Raw genomic sequence first — 18222 nt, 5'->3', positions numbered from 1 at the left:
GGTCGAAAGTAGTGCACTTGACAATTCATCTTGATGGTTGTACAGTTGTCTAAAAACAAAACTGTGTAGGACCTCAGCGTTACTCTGGACCCTGATCTCTCTTTTGACGAAAATATCAAGAATATTTCAAGGACAGCTTTTTCCATCTTCGTAACATTGCAAAAATCAGAAACTCTTTGTCCAAAAATGATTCAGAAATGCTAATCCATGCTTTTGTCACTTCTAGATTAGACTACTGCAATGCTCTACTCTCCGGCTACCTGGATAAAGCACTAAATAAACTTCAGTTAGTGCTAAACACGGCTGCTAGAATCCTGACTAGAACCAAAACATGTGATCATATTACTCCAGTGCTAGCCTCTCTACATTGGCTTCCTGTTAAGGCTAGGGCTGATTAAGGTTGTATTGCTAACCTACAAAGCATTACATGGGCTTGCTCCTACCTATCTCTCCGATTTGGTCCTGCCGTACATACCTACACGTACGCTACGGTCACAAGACGCTGGCCTCCTTATTGTCGCTAGAATTTCTAAGCAAACAGCTGGAGGCAGGGCTTTCTCCTATAGAGCTCCATTTTTATGGAATGGTCTGCCTTTCCATGTGAGAGATGCAGACTCGGTCTCGACCTTTAAATCTTTACTGAAGACTCATCTCTTCAGTAGGTCCTATGATTGAGTGTAGTCTAGCCCAGGGGTGCGAAGGTAAACGGAAAGGTACTGGAGCGATAAACCGCCCTTGCTGTCTCTCCATTGGGATTCTCTGATTGACTTTGGCAAAGTGGGTGGGGTTATATCCTGCCTGGTTGGCCCTGTCCGGGGGTATCGTCAGACAGGGCCACAGTGTCCCCCCCCCCACCGTCTCAGCCTCCAGTATCTATGCTGCAATAGTCTGTGCCGGAGGGCTAGGGTCAGTCTGTTATATCTGGTGTTATTCTCCTTTCTTATCTGGTGTCCTGTGTCCTAATTCTCTCTCTCTCCCATCCCGGAGGACGTGAGCCCTAGGACCATGCCTCAGGACAACCTAGCCTGACGACTCCTTGCTGTCCCCAGTCCACCTGGTCGTGCTGCTGCTCCAGTTTCCACTCTTCTGCGGCTATGGAACCCTGACCTGTTCACCGGACGTGCTACCTTGTCCCAGACCTGCTGTTTTCAACTCTCTCTCTCTACCACACCTGCTATTTCAACCTCTAAATGCCCGGCTATGAAAAGCCAAGTGACATTTACTCCTGATGTACTGACCTGTTGCAACCTCTACAACCACTGTGATTATTATTTGACCCTGCTGGTCATCTATGAACATTTGAACATCTTGGAGGAAAATTGCTGTTTGGGGTTTTAGGCTGGGTTTCTGTATAGGACTTTGTGATATCTGCTGATGTAAAAAGGGCTTTATAAATCACATTTGATTGATTGATAAGGAATAGGGTGCCATTTCGGACATAACCGTACATCTTCATACTCTGCTTCTTGTTTGGGGACAGAAAGCTCAAGCAAACCAATGCAGTAACAACACATTTCAATCCACCTGACAGTGAAACATAACTCTTTAATAATAAACTAGCCAAATCTGAGGGACATCTTCAATAATTCAATATTACACGTTCAAATTAAATGGAAAAAATATAGGTATGTACAACTCAGTGATATGCAAATGCACAGCAAGTCACTTTTCCTTTATATATACACTTTATATTCCAGTTTCAGTTAAGTTGCAGCTCTATCTTTGATTAGTTCTGTGCTAAAACTACAATAATGTATCAATTAATAATATTCCGTTAATAAAAGCATATCCACAATTTAAGTTGGTATACTAGCTGAAACAGGAAAAACATTTGAATGTATTTAGCACCTGTTTTTCTTTTTCATCTTAACATTCAGTGCTAAGACATGACAAAAGAGCAAATAATGACATTGGATATTGCTGTTATGAATTAAAATACAAATGTGACAGACTTCCTCTGTCGAATCAAAACAGACCTCTATATGGACAGATATTCCATGATGGGCTTGGTAATTTGGACAGGAGGAACAGTGAGTTACCAGTCACAGTTAAAGGTTCACTCTGTAGATAACTGGGAACAATGGTGTACGTGAAATCAAAGTGCCACCTGATTGGTTACATCATGACATCATGACATACAGTACTAATAATTAACATTCACACTGGGGGGAGGGGTAACATTCTCATTTGGCACCTAATTCGCTCACCCCCCATCCTCCTCTGTTGCACAGTACAGTATTTTCTTCAGAATTACTAAGCTATGCAGTCATTTGCAGCAAATGCTACAGTTCATAGTAGGCAGATTCGAAAGTGATACGTCATGTTAGACAACAATGCACATGATTGAATAGCTCACATTCTTGATAGGTAGAGAAGATAAGGTAGATAGTAACAAGTCAAGGATGTGTTTAGGAATGGAATGGATTAATACGACGGTAGACTGCTGCCCTTTTCCTTCAAACACTGATTAGTCAAACTAAATAATAAAAGTGAAAAAGATATAGAACACTGCATTTCCAATATTCATGTTTAAGTGTGCAAATAATGTAAGCGTTTCAGGGGATGATAACAGAGAACACCCACAACAAAGTATTTTGGAATTTTTCTGAGCTACTTCGGTTGGCTGGTGGTGAGCATGGAGGCAGTCTCCCAGTATGGACTGTGACAGAACAACAGATCTCTGTTTCTCTGGAGGTGAATGTTTTGTTGAGGTTGTGAGACTGTGGTGGCGGTTGTGGGTTGAGACATTAGGACTTGAAGACGTGCACGGCTCTCACAACGTACTGCCTGCAGATGGGACACTCGCTCATCCGCTTACCACACTTGGTGCAGGTGACCATGTGACCACACTCCAGGAGGACGCAGTCGATCGCAGCGTCCATGCAGATCCTGCACAGACTGTCATCCAGGTTGGTCAGCTGGGCCTTCTCCCCATCTGGAGGAAGACAGAGGGGAGGAATCAGAGAAAAAAGCAAAAGAACAGAACATTCCATACAGATCAGAGTGGAGGAGAGCAATGATGATGTCATGCCCCGAAGAGGTAAAAGAGAGTGACACTGCCTATGAGAGAGATCACAATATCTCCTCTCTCTCTTATCTAGGGTGCCTTATCTTAGGAAGGTCATGGCTGGTACAAAGCAGAGGGCAAGCTCCATACAGGCTCCTGGAAATGTCAGAGCCGGTTAAAAAGGCTTCCATAAGAGGAGTTTCCATGACAATGAGACCCCTTCCTCATCCTGACTGTGTATCAGTGGATGTTTGAATTCAGACCCCAGACATCATACAGCTGGACAGAATAGAGTGTCTTCAGAAAGTAAATTGAGATTGTGTCACTTAACAAGTCACATACAGTGGGGAGAACAAGTATTTGATACACTGCCGATTTTGCAGGTTTTCCTACTTACAAAGCATGTAGAGGTCTGTAATTTTTATCATAGGTACACTTCAACTGTGAGAGACGGAATCTAAAACAAAAATCCAGAAAATCACATTGTATGATTTTTAAGTAATTAATTTACATTTTATTGCATGACATAAGTATTTGATACATCAGAAAAGCAGAACTTAATATTTGGTACAGAAACCTTTGTTTGTAATTACAGAGATCATACGTTTCCTGTAGGTCTTGACCAGGTTTGCACACACTGCAGCAGGGATTTTGGCCCACTCCTCCATACAGACCTTCTCCAGATCCTTCAGGTTTCGGGGCTGTCGCTGGGCAATACAGACTTTCAGCTCCCTCCAAAGATTTTCTATTGGGTTCAGGTCTGGAGACTGGCTAGGTCACTCCAGGACCTTGAGATGCTTCTTACGGAGCCACTCCTTAGTTGCCCTGGCTGTGTGTTTCGGGTCGTTTTCATGCTGGAAGACCCAGCCACGACCCATCTTCAATGCTCTTACTGAGGGAAGGAGGTTGTTGGCCAAAATCTCGCGATACATGGCCCCATCCATCCTCCCCTCAATACGGTGCAGTCGTCCTGTCCCCTTTGCAGAAAAGCATCCCCAAAGAATGATGTTTCCACCTCCATGCTTCACGGTTGGGATGGTGTTCTTGGGGTTGTACTCATCCTTCTTCTTCCTCCAAACACGGCGAGTGGAGTTTAGACCAAAAAGCTCTATTTTTGTCTCATCAGACCACACGACCATCTCCCATTCCTCCTCTGGATCATCCAGATGGTCATTGGCAAACTTCAGACGGGCCTGGACATGCGCTGGCTTGAGCAGGGTGACCTTGCGTACGCTGCAGGATTTTAATCCATGACGGCGTAGTGTGTTACTAATGGTTTTCTTTGAGACTGTGGTCCCAGCTCTCTTCAGGTCATTGACCAGGTCCTGCCGTGTAGTTCTGGGCTGATCCCTCACCTTCCTCATGATCATTGATGCCCTACAAGGTGAGATCTTGCATGGAGCCCCAGACCGTCATCTTGAACTTCTTCCATTTTCTAATAATTGCGCCAACAGTTGTTGCCTTCTCACCAAGCTGCTTGCCTATTGTCCTGCAGCCCATCCCAGCCTTGTGCAGGTCTACAATTTTATCCCTGATGTCCTTACACAGCTCTCTGGTCTTGGCCATTGTGGAGAGGTTGGAGTCTGTTTGATTGAGTGTGTGGACAGGTGTCTTTTATACAGGTAACGAGTTCAAACAGGTGCAGTTAATACAGGTAATGAGTGGAGAACAGGAGGGCTTCTTTAAAAAAAACTAACAGGTCTGTGAGAGCCGGAATTCTTACTGGTTGGTAGGTGATCAAATACTTATGTCATGCAATAAAATGCAAATTAATTACTTAAAAATCATACAATGTGATTTTCTGAGCAGTGAATTTCAAACACACATTCAACCACAGACCAGGGAGGTTTTCCAATGCCTTGCAAAGAAGGGCACCTATTGGTAGATGGGTAAAAAAAAAAGCAGACATTGAATATCCCTTTGAGCATGGTGAAGTTATTAATTACACTTTGGATGGCGTATCAATTCACCCAGTCACTACAAAGATACAGGCGTCCTTCCTAACTCATGAGGCCAATGGTGATTTTAAAACAGTTACAGAGTTTAATGGCTGTGATAGGAGAAAACTGAGGATGGATCAACAACATTGTAGTTACTCCAGAATACTAACCTAAATGACAGAGTGAAAAGAAGAAAGAATATTCCAAAACATGCATCCTGTTTGCAATAAGGCACTAAAGTAAAACTGGCAAAAATGTGGCAAAGAAATAAACTTTATGTCCTGAATAAAAAAGCGTTATGTTTGGGGCAAATCCAACACAACCCATTACTAAGTACTACTCTTCATATTTTCAAGCATTGTGGTGACAATCATGTTATGGGTATGCTTATCATCGGCAAGGACTAGGGAGTTTTTTTTTGGATAAAAATAAACTGAAATGTTCCATAAGCACAAAAAGCTTATTTCTCTCAAATGTTGTGCACAAATTAGTTTACATCCCTGTTAGTGAGCATTTCTCCTTTGCCAAGATAATCCACCTGACAGGTGTGGCATATCAAGAAGCTGATTAAACAGCATGAACATTACACAAGTGTACTTTGTGCTGTGGACAATAAAAGGCCCCTTTAAAATGTGCAGTTCTGTCACATAACGCCACAGATGTCTCAAGTTGAGGGAGCGTGCAATTGGCATGTTGACTGCAGGAATGTCCACCAGAGCTGTTGCCAGAGAATTGAATATTAATTTCTCTACCATAAGCCACCTTCAACGTTGTTTTAGAGTATTTGGCAGTACATCCAACTGGCCTCACAACCACAGACCACATGTAACCACGCCAGCCCAGGACCTCCACATCTGGCTTCTTCACCTGCAGGATCCGTCTGTAATAAAGCCCTTTTGTGGGGGGAAAACACATTCTGATTGGGTGGGCCTATGCCCTCTCAGGCCCACCCATGGCTGCACCCCTGCCCAGTCATGTGAAATCCATAGATTAGGGCCTAAATAATTTATTTCAATTGACTGATTTCCTTATACTGTATGAACTGTAACTCAGTAAAATCTTTGAAATTGTTGCATGTTGCGTTTATATTTTTGTTCAGTATATATGGCAAGACTTGAAAATTAATGTCTAGCAATGTTCAACAACCAACTTGACAGAGCTGAATCCTTTTTTAATTCAGGCTGTAACACAACAAGATGTGGAATAAGTCAAGGGGTATGAATACTTTCTGAAGGCACTGTATGTGTGTGAACTTATAAAATACCATCTTGGGCTTTCTAAGAGGTAATAAACTTAAGGATAGAACTTGGGTGACTGGTTCTTATTTCGCAATGGAAAGGGGCAATGATGCCTCCAATAGCTAGACATGCTCAGATTGCATGGAGGTACCTTTGGTATGGATGAGATACAAAGACACCATGATGGATGTGCAGCAGTAGTAGTGGTGGTGGTGGGACCAGATGTAGTAAGTAAGGTGAAACTGATGGTTGTATATGAGGATGGATGCCTGTGTTACATGCAGACTGAGGGGCCGGGCCATGAGAAGGTAGGAGTGACCAGGTCAACAGTTGGAGTGACCAGGGGAACACTTGCCCTTTTCAGATACCTTACCTCCAATCCCTCCAATGCAGATGGGAGGAAGGGGCAAGACCATCACTTGGAAGGAGTAAAGCAAATGTAATTAAATACTGATTCTGAATTTTAAAAAACACTACAGAAATCAACTAAGAATCAACCCCTGGTACAAAGCATTGATGGGATACAGGAACTCTGAAGGTACAATATTAATGGTAGCTACAGTAATGAACATACTGTACGTCCTGAGCTAGAATATCACTGACGAGACAGAGACTGAACGGTTACATGTCAAGTAGCTGTACTTTCCATTCCTGTTCCACAGACTTTACATATCACGTACCATCACAAATGACAGACAGAGCAGTGATCTCTTACCTGAAGTTATAGCTGTGTTCACGTTTTCCACTAGAGGAAAGTAAGAAAAAACATTTAGGTACTCAAGCTAATAAAACTAACGTACACCATTTTAATGGGCAAACATGGCGTAGTAATGACCATAGGAGTTGGCGAGACAGCTCAATCTGGGACCAGGCTCACAGCTACTCACATGACTTCCTGTTCTCTTCTGTCTCTCTGTACAAGTGGCTGACGCGATCTACCAGCTCCCACTTCTCACAGCAGCCTGAATAGTTGACAAAGTTCCTGGCCAGGATCTCCTTCAGCTGTCTGACGGACAGGCCTTCGATGTCCCTCAGGCCAGAGACGTCTGAGAGAGAGGCCTGTGCTCGCTGCCGCGTCAGAGGGCTCACCTGCAGGAGGAGAGAGGGGAGCCATAAGCCATTACATACATGACACACTGCATTGGAGAGAAAGGGGCAGATTGGACAGGACAAAGTTGCACCCCTCGGAATAAGCTCCAGATGCTGTGAGAGGTAGTAGCCTACTGGGTGATGTTCATTATTTACCTCTGGTGTGTGTTCAATGGGTTCCAGGTTCAGGATGGAGAGAGACGTGGCGTCTCCTATATCCTGTACAGCAAAAACAAACACAAAACATATGACTCAGACGGAAACCTCCACAGAGAACTAAACTCAGCAAAAAAAGAAATGCCCCTTTTTCAGGACCCTGTCTTTCAAAGTTAATTTGTAAAAATCCAAATAACTTCACAGATCTTAATTGTAAAGGGTTTAAACACTGTTTCCCATGCTTGTTCAATGAACCATAAACAATTAATGAACATGCACCTGTGGAACGGTCGTTAAGACACTAACAGCTTACAGACGGTAGGCAATTAAGGTCACAGTTATGAAAACTTAGGACACTAAAGAGGCCTTTCTACTGACTCTGAAAAACACCAAAAGAAAGATGCCCAGGGTCCCTGCTCATCTGCGTGAACGTGCATTAGGCATGCTGCAAGGAGGCTGCAGTAAAAGGACTGCAGATGTGGCCAGGGCAATAAATTGCAATGTCCGTACTGTGAGACGCCTAAGACAGCGCTACAGGGAGATAGGACGGACAGCTGATCGTCCTCGCAGTGGCAGACCACGTGTAACAACACCTGCACAGGATCGGTACATCCGAACATCACACCTGCGGGACAGGTACAGGATAGCAACAACAACTGCCCGAGTTACACCAGGAACGCACAATCCCTCCATCAGTGCTCAGACTGTCCGCAATAGGCTGAGAGAGGCTGGACGGAGGGCTTGTAGGCCTGTTGTAAGGCAGGTCCTCACCAGACATCACCGGCAAAAATGTCGCCTATGGGCACAAACCCACCGTCGCCAGACAGGACTGGCAAAAAGTACTCTTCACTGACGAGTCGCGGTTTTGTCTCACCAGGGGTGATGGTCGGATTCGCGTTTATCGTCGAAGGAATGAGCGTTATACCGAGGCCTGTACTCTGGAGCGGGATCGATTTGGAGGTGGAGGGTCCGTCACGGTCTGGGGCGGTGTGTCACAGCATCATTGGACTGAGCTTGTTGTCATTGCAGGCAATCTCAACGCTGTGCGTTACAGGGAAGACATCCTCCTCCCTCATGTGGTACCCTTCCTGCAGGCTCATCCTGACATGACCCTCCAGCATGACAATGCCACCAACCATACTGCTCGTTCTGTGCGTGATTTCCTGCAAGACAGGAATGTCAGTGTTCTGCCATGGCCAGCGAAGAGCCCGGATCGCAGGAAATCAGAGGGTGAGGACTAGGGCCATTCCCCCCAGAAATGTCAGTGAACTTGCAGGTGCCTTGGTGGAAGAGTGGGGTAACATCTCACAGCAAGAACTGGCAAATCTGGTGCAGTCCATGAGGAGGAGATGCACTGCAGTACTTAATGCAGCTGGTGGCCACACCAGATACTGACTGTTAATTTTGATTTTGACCCCCCCCCTTTGTTCCGGGACATATTATTCAATTTCTGTTAGTCACATGTCTGTGGAACTTGTTCAGTTTATGTCTCAATTGTTGAATCTTGTTATGTTCATACAAATATTTACACATGTTAAGTTTGCTGAAAATAAACGCAGTTGACAGTGAGAGGACGTTTCTTTTTTTGCTGAGTTTATAAATACTTACTGTACAGTCTAGGTAGGGATTAGGATTAGTCACCCGCTGCTTAGTCCATAAATACCTTGGGGACTACTATGTTTACCTTCCATTCCTAGTAAAGCTTTTACTGCGGTCTACACCAGCTGAGCAGGTAAAGTACAGGTATTTATAGCAGTCAACAAATGTCAGAGATGTGATGGGAAAAAAAGCTCAAAAATTGTGTAAGGAACAGCGAGGGGGAGGTCCAGAGAGGTACTTTACCCCCCTAATGAAGCTGAATAACTTTTTGATTTTTTAAAACCTGAAACAGACATTTCCTGCAATCTAGCATGAAATATCATGAATTGTGACGCATAAACCATGAGAAGACATTTAAAAGAAATATTTTGTTTACAGGAATTGAGAAACAGGACAGGACTACTTCCTATATCTTTGAGAGAGAAGAGAGGGGAGGCGAGGGGAGAGTCCAACAGGAGGCCTCATCTCTCTATGGGGGGGGGGGGGGTAGAGTCCAACAGGAGGCCTCATCTCTCTATGGGGGGGAGAGTCCAACAGGAGGCCTCATCTCTCTATGGGGGGGGGGGGGGAGAGTCCAACAGGAGGCCTCATCTCTCTATGGGGGGAGAGTCCAACAGGAGGCCTCATCTCTCTATGGGGGGGGAGAGTCCAACAGGAGGCCTCATCTCTCTATGGGGGGGAGAGTCCAACAGGAGGCCTCATCTCTCTATGGGGGGGAGAGTCCAACAGGAGGCCTCATCTCTCTATGGGGGGGAGAGTCCAACAGGAGGCCTCATCTCTCTATGGGGGGGGAGAGTCCAACAGGAGGCCTCATCTCTCTATGGGGGGGAGAGTCCAACAGGAGGCCTCATCTCTCTATGGGGGGGAGAGTCCAACAGGAGGCCTCATCTCTCTATGGGGGGGAGAGTCCAACAGGAGGCCTCATCTCTCTATGGGGGGGAGAGTCCAACAGGAGGCCTCATCTCTCTATGGGGGGGGAGAGTCCAACAGGAGGCCTCATCTCTCTATGGGGGGGAGAGTCCAACAGGAGGCCTCATCTCTCTATGGGGGGGAGAGTCCAACAGTCATGTCCACAAGGGGGAAATAGAACACAGGGCTTGACTGAAGTGTTTGAAAATGAGAACTATGAGTCTATGAATCAACAGATTTCTTTTGAATTTACTAAATTACTCCCATCGTTTTTAGTCACCAGGGGTTGACAGTCTGATAAGGACAAGCAAAATTTATGCTTTCTAAAGCTAACATAAGTAGAAAGGAACTGTGAAGCGCCATATTTCGGACATGTCTTGAATGCACTTTCACACACAAAACATCAACAGTCAGTGTTCACCTGCTCGTTGCTGGTCTGAGTACCAGACACTGGAATTCTGGATTAATCCGGAAGAATCACAACCCTGAAATGTAGACCTCACTCACAGAGTTTCTAAACCCAGAGGTGCAACATCGCCTCGAAACAGAAACAGTGAAACAGATCAAACAGACCAGGCCAGGGTTTGAGAAGTCAATGAGAGAAGTGAAAAATTATTCCTTAGTTGTTAGGAAGAAATCTAAAGGCACAATCTAAATTCAAGCCAATGTCTTAAGTAGTTGAACATGTTATTACTCCAACCTCGTGAAAGTGTCAAACTGACCCGTATTCATTTTCATCAAAAAACAACTTTATATCGAAGGAATGCCTTTGATTTGACGGCCTGCACATGCGCAGTTCGGCGTGAGACGACTGCTAGACGCGATGACGTGTTTCTGCGCATAAGCTTAGCTAACCAACGTCGCCATGACATCGCCTACAAGTGTGATTGGGTTTTCTATTGGAGAAGCACTTTCTGCCTATCTTCATACTGTACTGTCTTTGCCTCAGTCATTTCCAAAGCAGACCTAATACCTTTTACACACTCTCTACCTGCATTGCGTGTACTGTACCTGGTTGGTAGTTGGGGAGGGTGTATAAGAAGTATGTGTACCTGGTTGGTAGTCCCTGAGCTGTCACTTCTGCTGAGTGCTTCCCCGTGAGAGGCGGAGAGCACAGACAGCTCGGAGGCGGAGCGTGCGGCGGAGGGGGGCGGGGTGTAGAGGGAGCGGGAGTTGAAGCTAGCCATGTCGGGGTCCTCCTCCCCTTCGGTCCCCTGGTGACACAGCACCAGGTCCACCAGGTCCTCCTTCTCCCTGCATGTGTCTGTGGGGACGTTGCGTAGCAGCAGGTACTGCCGCAGGTCTTTGACCCTCAGCCGCATCAGCTGTGGTCTCTGGAAGGCTGTCCCCTTCAGCAGGTGACATGTGGCACATATACGCAGGTTCTCCTGAAGCATGGAGCACAGCGTGCAGAAGCTTTTCTTACAGTCGCAGCAGATATGCTGGGGGAAGAGAGCGATAGAGTGTAGGCATTAAGCAGGAGAAGATACAGGAGAAGTGACATTGACACAGTAATGTAGGCTTCAGGGCACATTGTGCCTTAATAGGATCTGCAAAGCCTGCCCAATATTCAGCATTTAGAATTTATCTCCATTAAACCATTAGTGCAGAAGGAAGATTTAAAATGATTAAATTTCAGATAAGCCTACTCAATAAGCAATCACCTCCCTCTATATACTGTACCTTGAACGGTCGTTTGTTCTTAACAAAGCAACACTGATGCTTAATCTTCAATAGAACCTTCACAGGCTGTGGTGGACAGATGAGAGGAAAGTGGGGTATTGGAGCTCAAACAAGGCATGAGGAAGCAGAATATCAATGTCTTGATACTGTTACTGCATTTTTCAATCATGTGCATCTGTTCCGCTCCCTCTCCAGACAGTCGGACAGGAGGCAGGCAGTTCATTTCTTTCATGTCACAAACATCAAACAGTAATAACATGCAAGCGGTGGGATTAGACGCTGTGTTGGCATGGTGACTCAGAGCATCAGAGGGACCAAACCAGACAGAGTAATGGAATTCAACCCTGCAATATGGAGAGGATCTCTTCCCCCCCCCCCCCATCAGCAACAAACCCCCAGACTGATCTACATTTACATTTTAGTCATTTAGCAGACGCTCTTATCCAGAGCGACTTACAGTTAGTGAGTGTATCTACAGTGCATTCGGAAAGTATTCAGACCCATTGGCATTTTCCACATTTTGTTACGTTACAGCCTTATTCTAAAATGAATGTAATTGTTTATTTTCCTCATCAATCTACACACAATACCCCATGATGACAAAGCAAAAACAGGTTTTTAGAAATGTTCTCCCATTCTTCTCTGCAGATCCTCTCAAGCTCTCACAGGTTGGATGGAGAGTGTCGCTGCACAGCTATTTTCAGTTCTCTCCAGAGATGTTAGATCGGGTTCAAGTCCGGGCTCTGGCTGGGCCACTCAAGGACATTCAGAGACTTGTCCCGAAGCCACTCCTCCGTTGTCTTGGCTGTGTGCTTAGGGTTGTTGTCCTGTTGCAAGGTGAAACTTCACCCCAGTTTGAGGTCCTGAGCGCTCTGGAGCAGGTTTTCATCAAGGATCTCTCTGTACTTTGCTCCGTTCATCTTTGCCTTGATCCTGACTAGTCTCCCAGTCCCTGCCGCTGAAAAACATCCCCACAGCATGATGCTGCCACCACCATGCTTCACCATAGGGATGGTGCCAGGTTTCCTCAAGATGTGACGCTTGGCATTTAGCCCAAAGAGTTCAATCTTGGTTTCATCAGACTAGAGAATCTTGTTTCTCATGGTCTGAGAGTCTTTAGGTGCCTTTTGGCAAACTCCAAGCAGGCTGTCATGTGCCTTTTACTGAGGAGTGGCTTCCGTCTGGCCACTCTACCATAAAGGCCTGATTGGTGGAGTGCTGCAGAGATGGTTGTCCTTCTGGAAGGTTATCCCATCTCCACAGAGGAACTCTAGAGCTCTGTCAGAGTGACCATCGGGTTCTTGGTCACCTCCCTGACCAAGGCCCTTCTCCCCCGATTGCTCAGTTTGGCCGGGCGGCCAGCTCTAGGAAGAGTCTTGGTGGTTCCAAACTTCTTCCATTTAAGAATGATGGAGGCCACTGTGTTCTTGGGGACCTTCAATGCTGAATACATTTTTTGGTACCCTTCCCCAGATCTGTGCCTCGACACAATCCTGTCTCGGAGCTCCAAGGACAATTCCTTCGACCTCATGGCTTGGATTTTGATCTGACATGCACGGTCAACTGTGGGACCTTATATAGACAGGTGTGTGCCTTTCCAAATAATGTCCAATCAATTTAATTTACCACAGGTGGACTCCAATCAAGTTGTAGAAACATCAAGGATGATCAATAGAAACAGGATGCACCGGAGCTCAATTTCGAGTCTCATAGCAAAGGGTCTGAATACTTATGTAAATGTCATATTTCCGTTTTTTATTTTTAATACATTTGCAAAAAAATCCCAAACCAAACACCTACCTTCCTCCTGAAGACAGAGAATGCCTGGCCACAGGCCTTACATACGAGGCTGGGGCTCCCTGAGGTTGTGGGCGGGTATGTGGAGTATCCTGTGCTGGGGGCGAACCGGAAGGGTCCGGCACCGGCTCCGAACCCGGGCTGCTGGCCTCTCACTGCCCCTGTGCCCATGACTTCATTCAGCAGACCACAGCATGAAGCCCACATGGATGAGGCCCCCGCCTGGAGAACACAAAACAGAGACAGCAGTTTTCAGACTGCACAGCTCCACAGATGTGAGAAGGGGTCACCACCTCAGTGAGGTATCACTGTCAAACATCACCAGTAGCAGTCCTGTAGTGTCGACAAGCCTTCTCTCCCTGAGCTGAGACCTCTCTGTGCAACACCACACAGCCTATAGTCATTATCACAGTGATACCTACAAACAGATTGGCTAGATGCTGCAATGTATTGCACACAGGTTATTGCAAGTCTGATAACATCTCCTAAAAACAGAGTGGTCATGGAAACACCGGCTATTATACTATTATGCAGCCACAGGAGAAGCTGGAGGCATCACTTTATATGGCTGAGGAAATGAAAAGCATAAGTTGAGAATAGCACAATAGACTAGACATGCCCAGGGACTGCATGCAGACCAGCCCTAATAGACCTACATCTAGCACATCCTATCTTTGTTTCTCTAAATGGGATACTTTGTCTGCAGGGGAAAATGTGTGAGAAAGCAAAGGCACGTAGTGGAGAAATGATTAATGTATCAGATAAACTAACCTCGATGAGTGGCTGCAAATGATAACTCGATATCTGTTCCCTGGAAATATAACACTAGAGAATGCATTCCCTGTATTAACATGGGGAGATAATTCCACATACTCCATTTCAGTTCAGCTCCTATCTCTATCAATGAGGTAATCTGTTTCCAAACGTAGGCCCTATCAATTGGCCATTGCATACTATAATGGTCTCTGTTACATGAACAATAGTACTGTGCAGTAGTCAAATACAGGAATATACACTACATTACCAAAAGTATGTGGACACCTGCTCTCATTCCAAAATCAGAGTTGGTCCCCCCTTTGCTGCTATAACAGCCTCCACTCTTCTGGGAAGGCTTTCCACTAGATGTTGGAACATTGTTGCTGGGATTTGCTTCCATTCAGCCACAAGAGCATTAGTGAGGTCGGGCACTGATGTTGGGCGATTAAGCCTGGCTCGCAGTCGGCGTTCCAATTCATCACAAAGGTGTTTGATGGGGTTGAGGTCATGGCTCTGTGCAGGCCAGTCAAGTTCTTCCACACCGATCTCGACAAACCATTTCTGTATGGACCTCGCTTTGTGCACGCAGGCATTGTCATGCTGAAACAGGAAAGGGCCTTCCCCAAACTGTTGCCACAAAGTTGGAAGCACAGAATCGTCTAGAATGTCATTGTATGCTGTAGCGTTAAGATTTCCCTTTACTGGAACTAAGGGGCCTAGCCCGAACCATGAAAAACAGCCCCAGATCATTATTCCTCAGGCAACAGGTCAATTTATGCATAAATTGGTGTACTATTTTGTTACTACTGTTGTAATAATGTTGCATTTTCTGCTCTCAAGTTGTTAGTCTAAATGTGAGTCTGCATTCACTTATTTTTTTATGGATGTGTTGTGGGGGTGTTTCTCTTGAAGGTGCAGTTTCTCCTGGTAAATAAGCTTGTGTACATTGACCTGTATCTGCATTGAGTCCCCTGCTGATCTGGTTCTACCAATAATCATCCATTCAGCAAAATGCCTCAGTTGTCTCTCAGTTTGAGATTGTATTATGATCAAATGAAATACAGTATTCGTTCAATATCTTTACTAATACATATTAATTGAAGAGAGATAGTACAACAATTACAAAATTGCATTAGGTGGGCAACAATGTGATAATTGTTTTTGAACATTATAACTCCCACTATAAACTTGGCTAAACATAATTTGATAGATACACACACACACACAAACTACATGTTAATGTTTTTAAATGTATGTAAATTGTAAAGACTTTTGTCTGTAATGTCTTTTTCGTTATGTGTCGGACCCCAGTAAAACCAGCTGTCGCCATTGGCGTCGGCTAATGGGGATCCTAATAAATCAAATCAAAATCATTATGCCCAATGAATTAACTTTATGATTTCTACAGATGTGCGACCAAACAGCCTACAGACAACGCTAACATACATTTAAAAAAATTGAATAATTTGTTGACAAGAAGCGTGCTTCCTAGGAGGGAGGATATGAACTGTGATATAAATATCCATTCAATCACAAATATCAGTCACAAGCAAGGAAAAATGTCAATCAATCTACTGTTCTTTCACAAAGCAGGCTACAACTAGCAGTAGGCACAGACACAAAACATCAAGCTACCCTTGGTCTTGGGAGCAATCATCAATAGTACTGATATTGGATATTAAAACTGGTTAATGATAATTTTCCTGGATGAGTAGCTAGTGTAATCTAGCTAGCTCTTACAGTTAGAAAAGAAAATCTAGCTAATAGTAGCTAGCTAACGTTATTTCGGCAGCATTGTAACTTAGCTAGCTACAGTGCCTTCAGAAAGTATTCATACCCCTTGACTTATTGCACATTTTGTTGTGTTACAGCCTGAATTCAAAATGATTCAAAAAAAATATTTTTTCTTCTCACTCATCTACACAAAAAAAATAAAAAAATAAAAAATGTTTTTATAAGTTTTTGCAAATGTATTGAAAATGAAATACAGAAATCTCTCATTTACATAAGTATTCACACCTCTGAGTCAATACTTTGTAGAAACACCTTTGGCAGCGATTACAGCTGTGAGTCTTTCTGGGTTAGTCTCTAAGAGCTTTCCACACCTGGATTGTGCAACCTTTGACCATTATTAATTTTAAAAAATTTCAAGCTCTGTTAAATTGGTTGTTGATCATTGCTAGATAATCATTTTCATGTTTGCCATAGATTTTCAAGTAGATTTAAATCAAAACTGTAACTAGGCCACTCAGAAACGTTCAATGTCGTCATGGTAAGCAACTCCTGTGTATATCTGGCCTTGTGTTCACGTTATTGTCCTGCTGAAAGGTGCATTTGTCTCCCAGTGTCTGTTAGAAAGCAGATTGAACCAAGTTTTCATCTGGGATTTTACCTCTGCTTAGCTCTACTCTGTTTCTTTTTATCCCAAAGAATCCCTAGTCCTTGCCAATGACAAGCATACCCATAACATGATGCAGCCACCATGATTGAAAATAAGAAGTGTGGTACTCAGTAATGTGTTGGATTTGCCACAAACATAACGCTTTGTATTCAGGACATAACGTTTATTTCTTTGCCACATTTGTTAGTGCTTTATTGCAAACAGGATGCATGTTTTGGAATATTTGTATTTTGTAAAGGCTTCGTTCTTTTCACTCTGTCATTTAGGTTAGTATTCTGGAGTAACTACAATGTTGTTGATACATCCTCAGTTTTCTCCTATCACAGCCATTAAACTCCTAACTGTTTTAAATTCACCATTGGCCTCATGGTGAGTTACGAAGGACGCCTGTATATTTGTAGTGACTGGGTGTATTAATACACCATCTAAAGTGTAATTAATAACTTCACCATGCTCAAAGAGATATTCAATGTCTATTTTTATTTTACTGATCTACTAATAGATGCCCTTCTTTGCGAGGCATTGGAAAACGTCCCTGGTCTTTGTGGTTGAATCTGTGTTTGAAATTCCCTGCTCGACTGAGGGACCTTACAGATAATTGTATGTGTGGGGTAAAGAGATGAGGTAGTCATTCAAAAAAACATGTTAAACACTATTATTGCACACAGAGTGAGTCCATGCAACTTATTATGTGACGTGTTAAGCAAATGTTTACTCCTGAACTTATTTATGCTTGCCATAACAAAGAGGTTGAATACTTACTGACTCAAGACATTTCAGCTTTTCATTTTTGATTAATTTGTTAAAAATAATCATAAAACATAAATTCCACTTTGACATTATTGGGTTTTGTGTGTGGGCCAGAGACACAAATGTAAATGTAATAAAATTTTTATTCAGGCTGTAACACAAAATGTGTAAAAAGTCAAGTGATGTGAATAAGTTCCTTTCCTTAGGCACTGTACATACTGACAATACAGTAGCTGGCAATAACGTTAGCTGCATTAGCTAGCTACCAAGCATCTATGCTACAGATAGAGATGATTGAACTCAGATCACTCAACATAGCTAGCTAGCTATCTCTAGCTGGGTAGATAGCTCTTGTAAAAATAACAAAACAGCGACCTAGCTAGCTAGCTAACACATTCGCTGACAGTCAACTATCTTGACAGCAATCACCTATTGATAATTGAGGAAAGCATAATTTCAACAAGAAATAATTGTACCTTCATAGCAACTCCGGGTTGTGGAATTTGTGGCAATAAATGGATAGTCTGACCATTGCAAAAACTCAGGAATCCTCACTTAATTTACGTCTTCCTTCTTTCCACCAGCATCTCGAGCTTGAAACCAGGCAGCGAGGGTAACATGATGGACATAAATTCCACCAATTGAATCTAAGTCTCGTGCAGCAGTATCTATAATGTCCAATCACAATTTAGGGGCGTTAACTTTACTGCTGCTGTTCACTGCTATCCACCATTGTACGTTTTAGTCATTTAGCTGGCGACATACAGGAGCAATAAAGGTTAAGTGCCTTGCTCAAGTCGGCTCGGGGATTCGAACCAGTTAGGCTTTCGGTTACTGGCCCAACGCGCATAACCGCTAGGCTACCTAATGTATGTGCTCGTTTAGTAGAGAGAGCTG

General features: G+C 44.0%; 1 protein-coding gene across 3 annotated transcripts; it reads right to left on the bottom strand.

Moving 5' to 3' along the window:
* Positions 1-1526: 1526 nt before the first annotated feature.
* LOC311141749 (E3 ubiquitin-protein ligase RNF34-like) lies at positions 1527-17927 on the bottom strand. Of its 3 annotated transcripts, none has more exons than XM_084177183.1 (8): positions 17802-17927; positions 13422-13640; positions 11622-11687; positions 10991-11380; positions 7431-7493; positions 7073-7274; positions 6901-6930; positions 1527-2935 (listed from the first exon to the last, which is right to left on the bottom strand). In XM_084177183.1, the coding sequence occupies exons 1-8, from the start codon at positions 17805-17807 to the stop codon at positions 2748-2750; spliced, it is 1164 nt and encodes a 387-aa protein (XP_084033309.1). In that variant the 5' UTR covers positions 17808-17927; the 3' UTR covers positions 1527-2747. The 3 variants fall into 3 exon arrangements, with proteins under 3 accessions (XP_084033309.1, XP_084033310.1, XP_084033311.1); XM_084177184.1 differs by lacking the exon at positions 11622-11687 and adding an exon at positions 6559-6603 and having other exon boundaries at positions 17802-17890; XM_084177185.1 differs by lacking the exon at positions 11622-11687 and having other exon boundaries at positions 17802-17921.
* Positions 17928-18222: the final 295 nt, after the last annotated feature.

This window comes from Coregonus lavaretus, assembly GCF_964263955.1.
Source record: "Coregonus lavaretus genome assembly, chromosome: 14".
In the NCBI taxonomy this organism is placed as follows: domain Eukaryota; kingdom Metazoa; phylum Chordata; class Actinopteri; order Salmoniformes; family Salmonidae; genus Coregonus; species Coregonus lavaretus.
The sequence above is the reverse complement of the archived record's forward strand: the minus strand, read 5'-3'. Positions and strand labels throughout refer to the sequence as shown.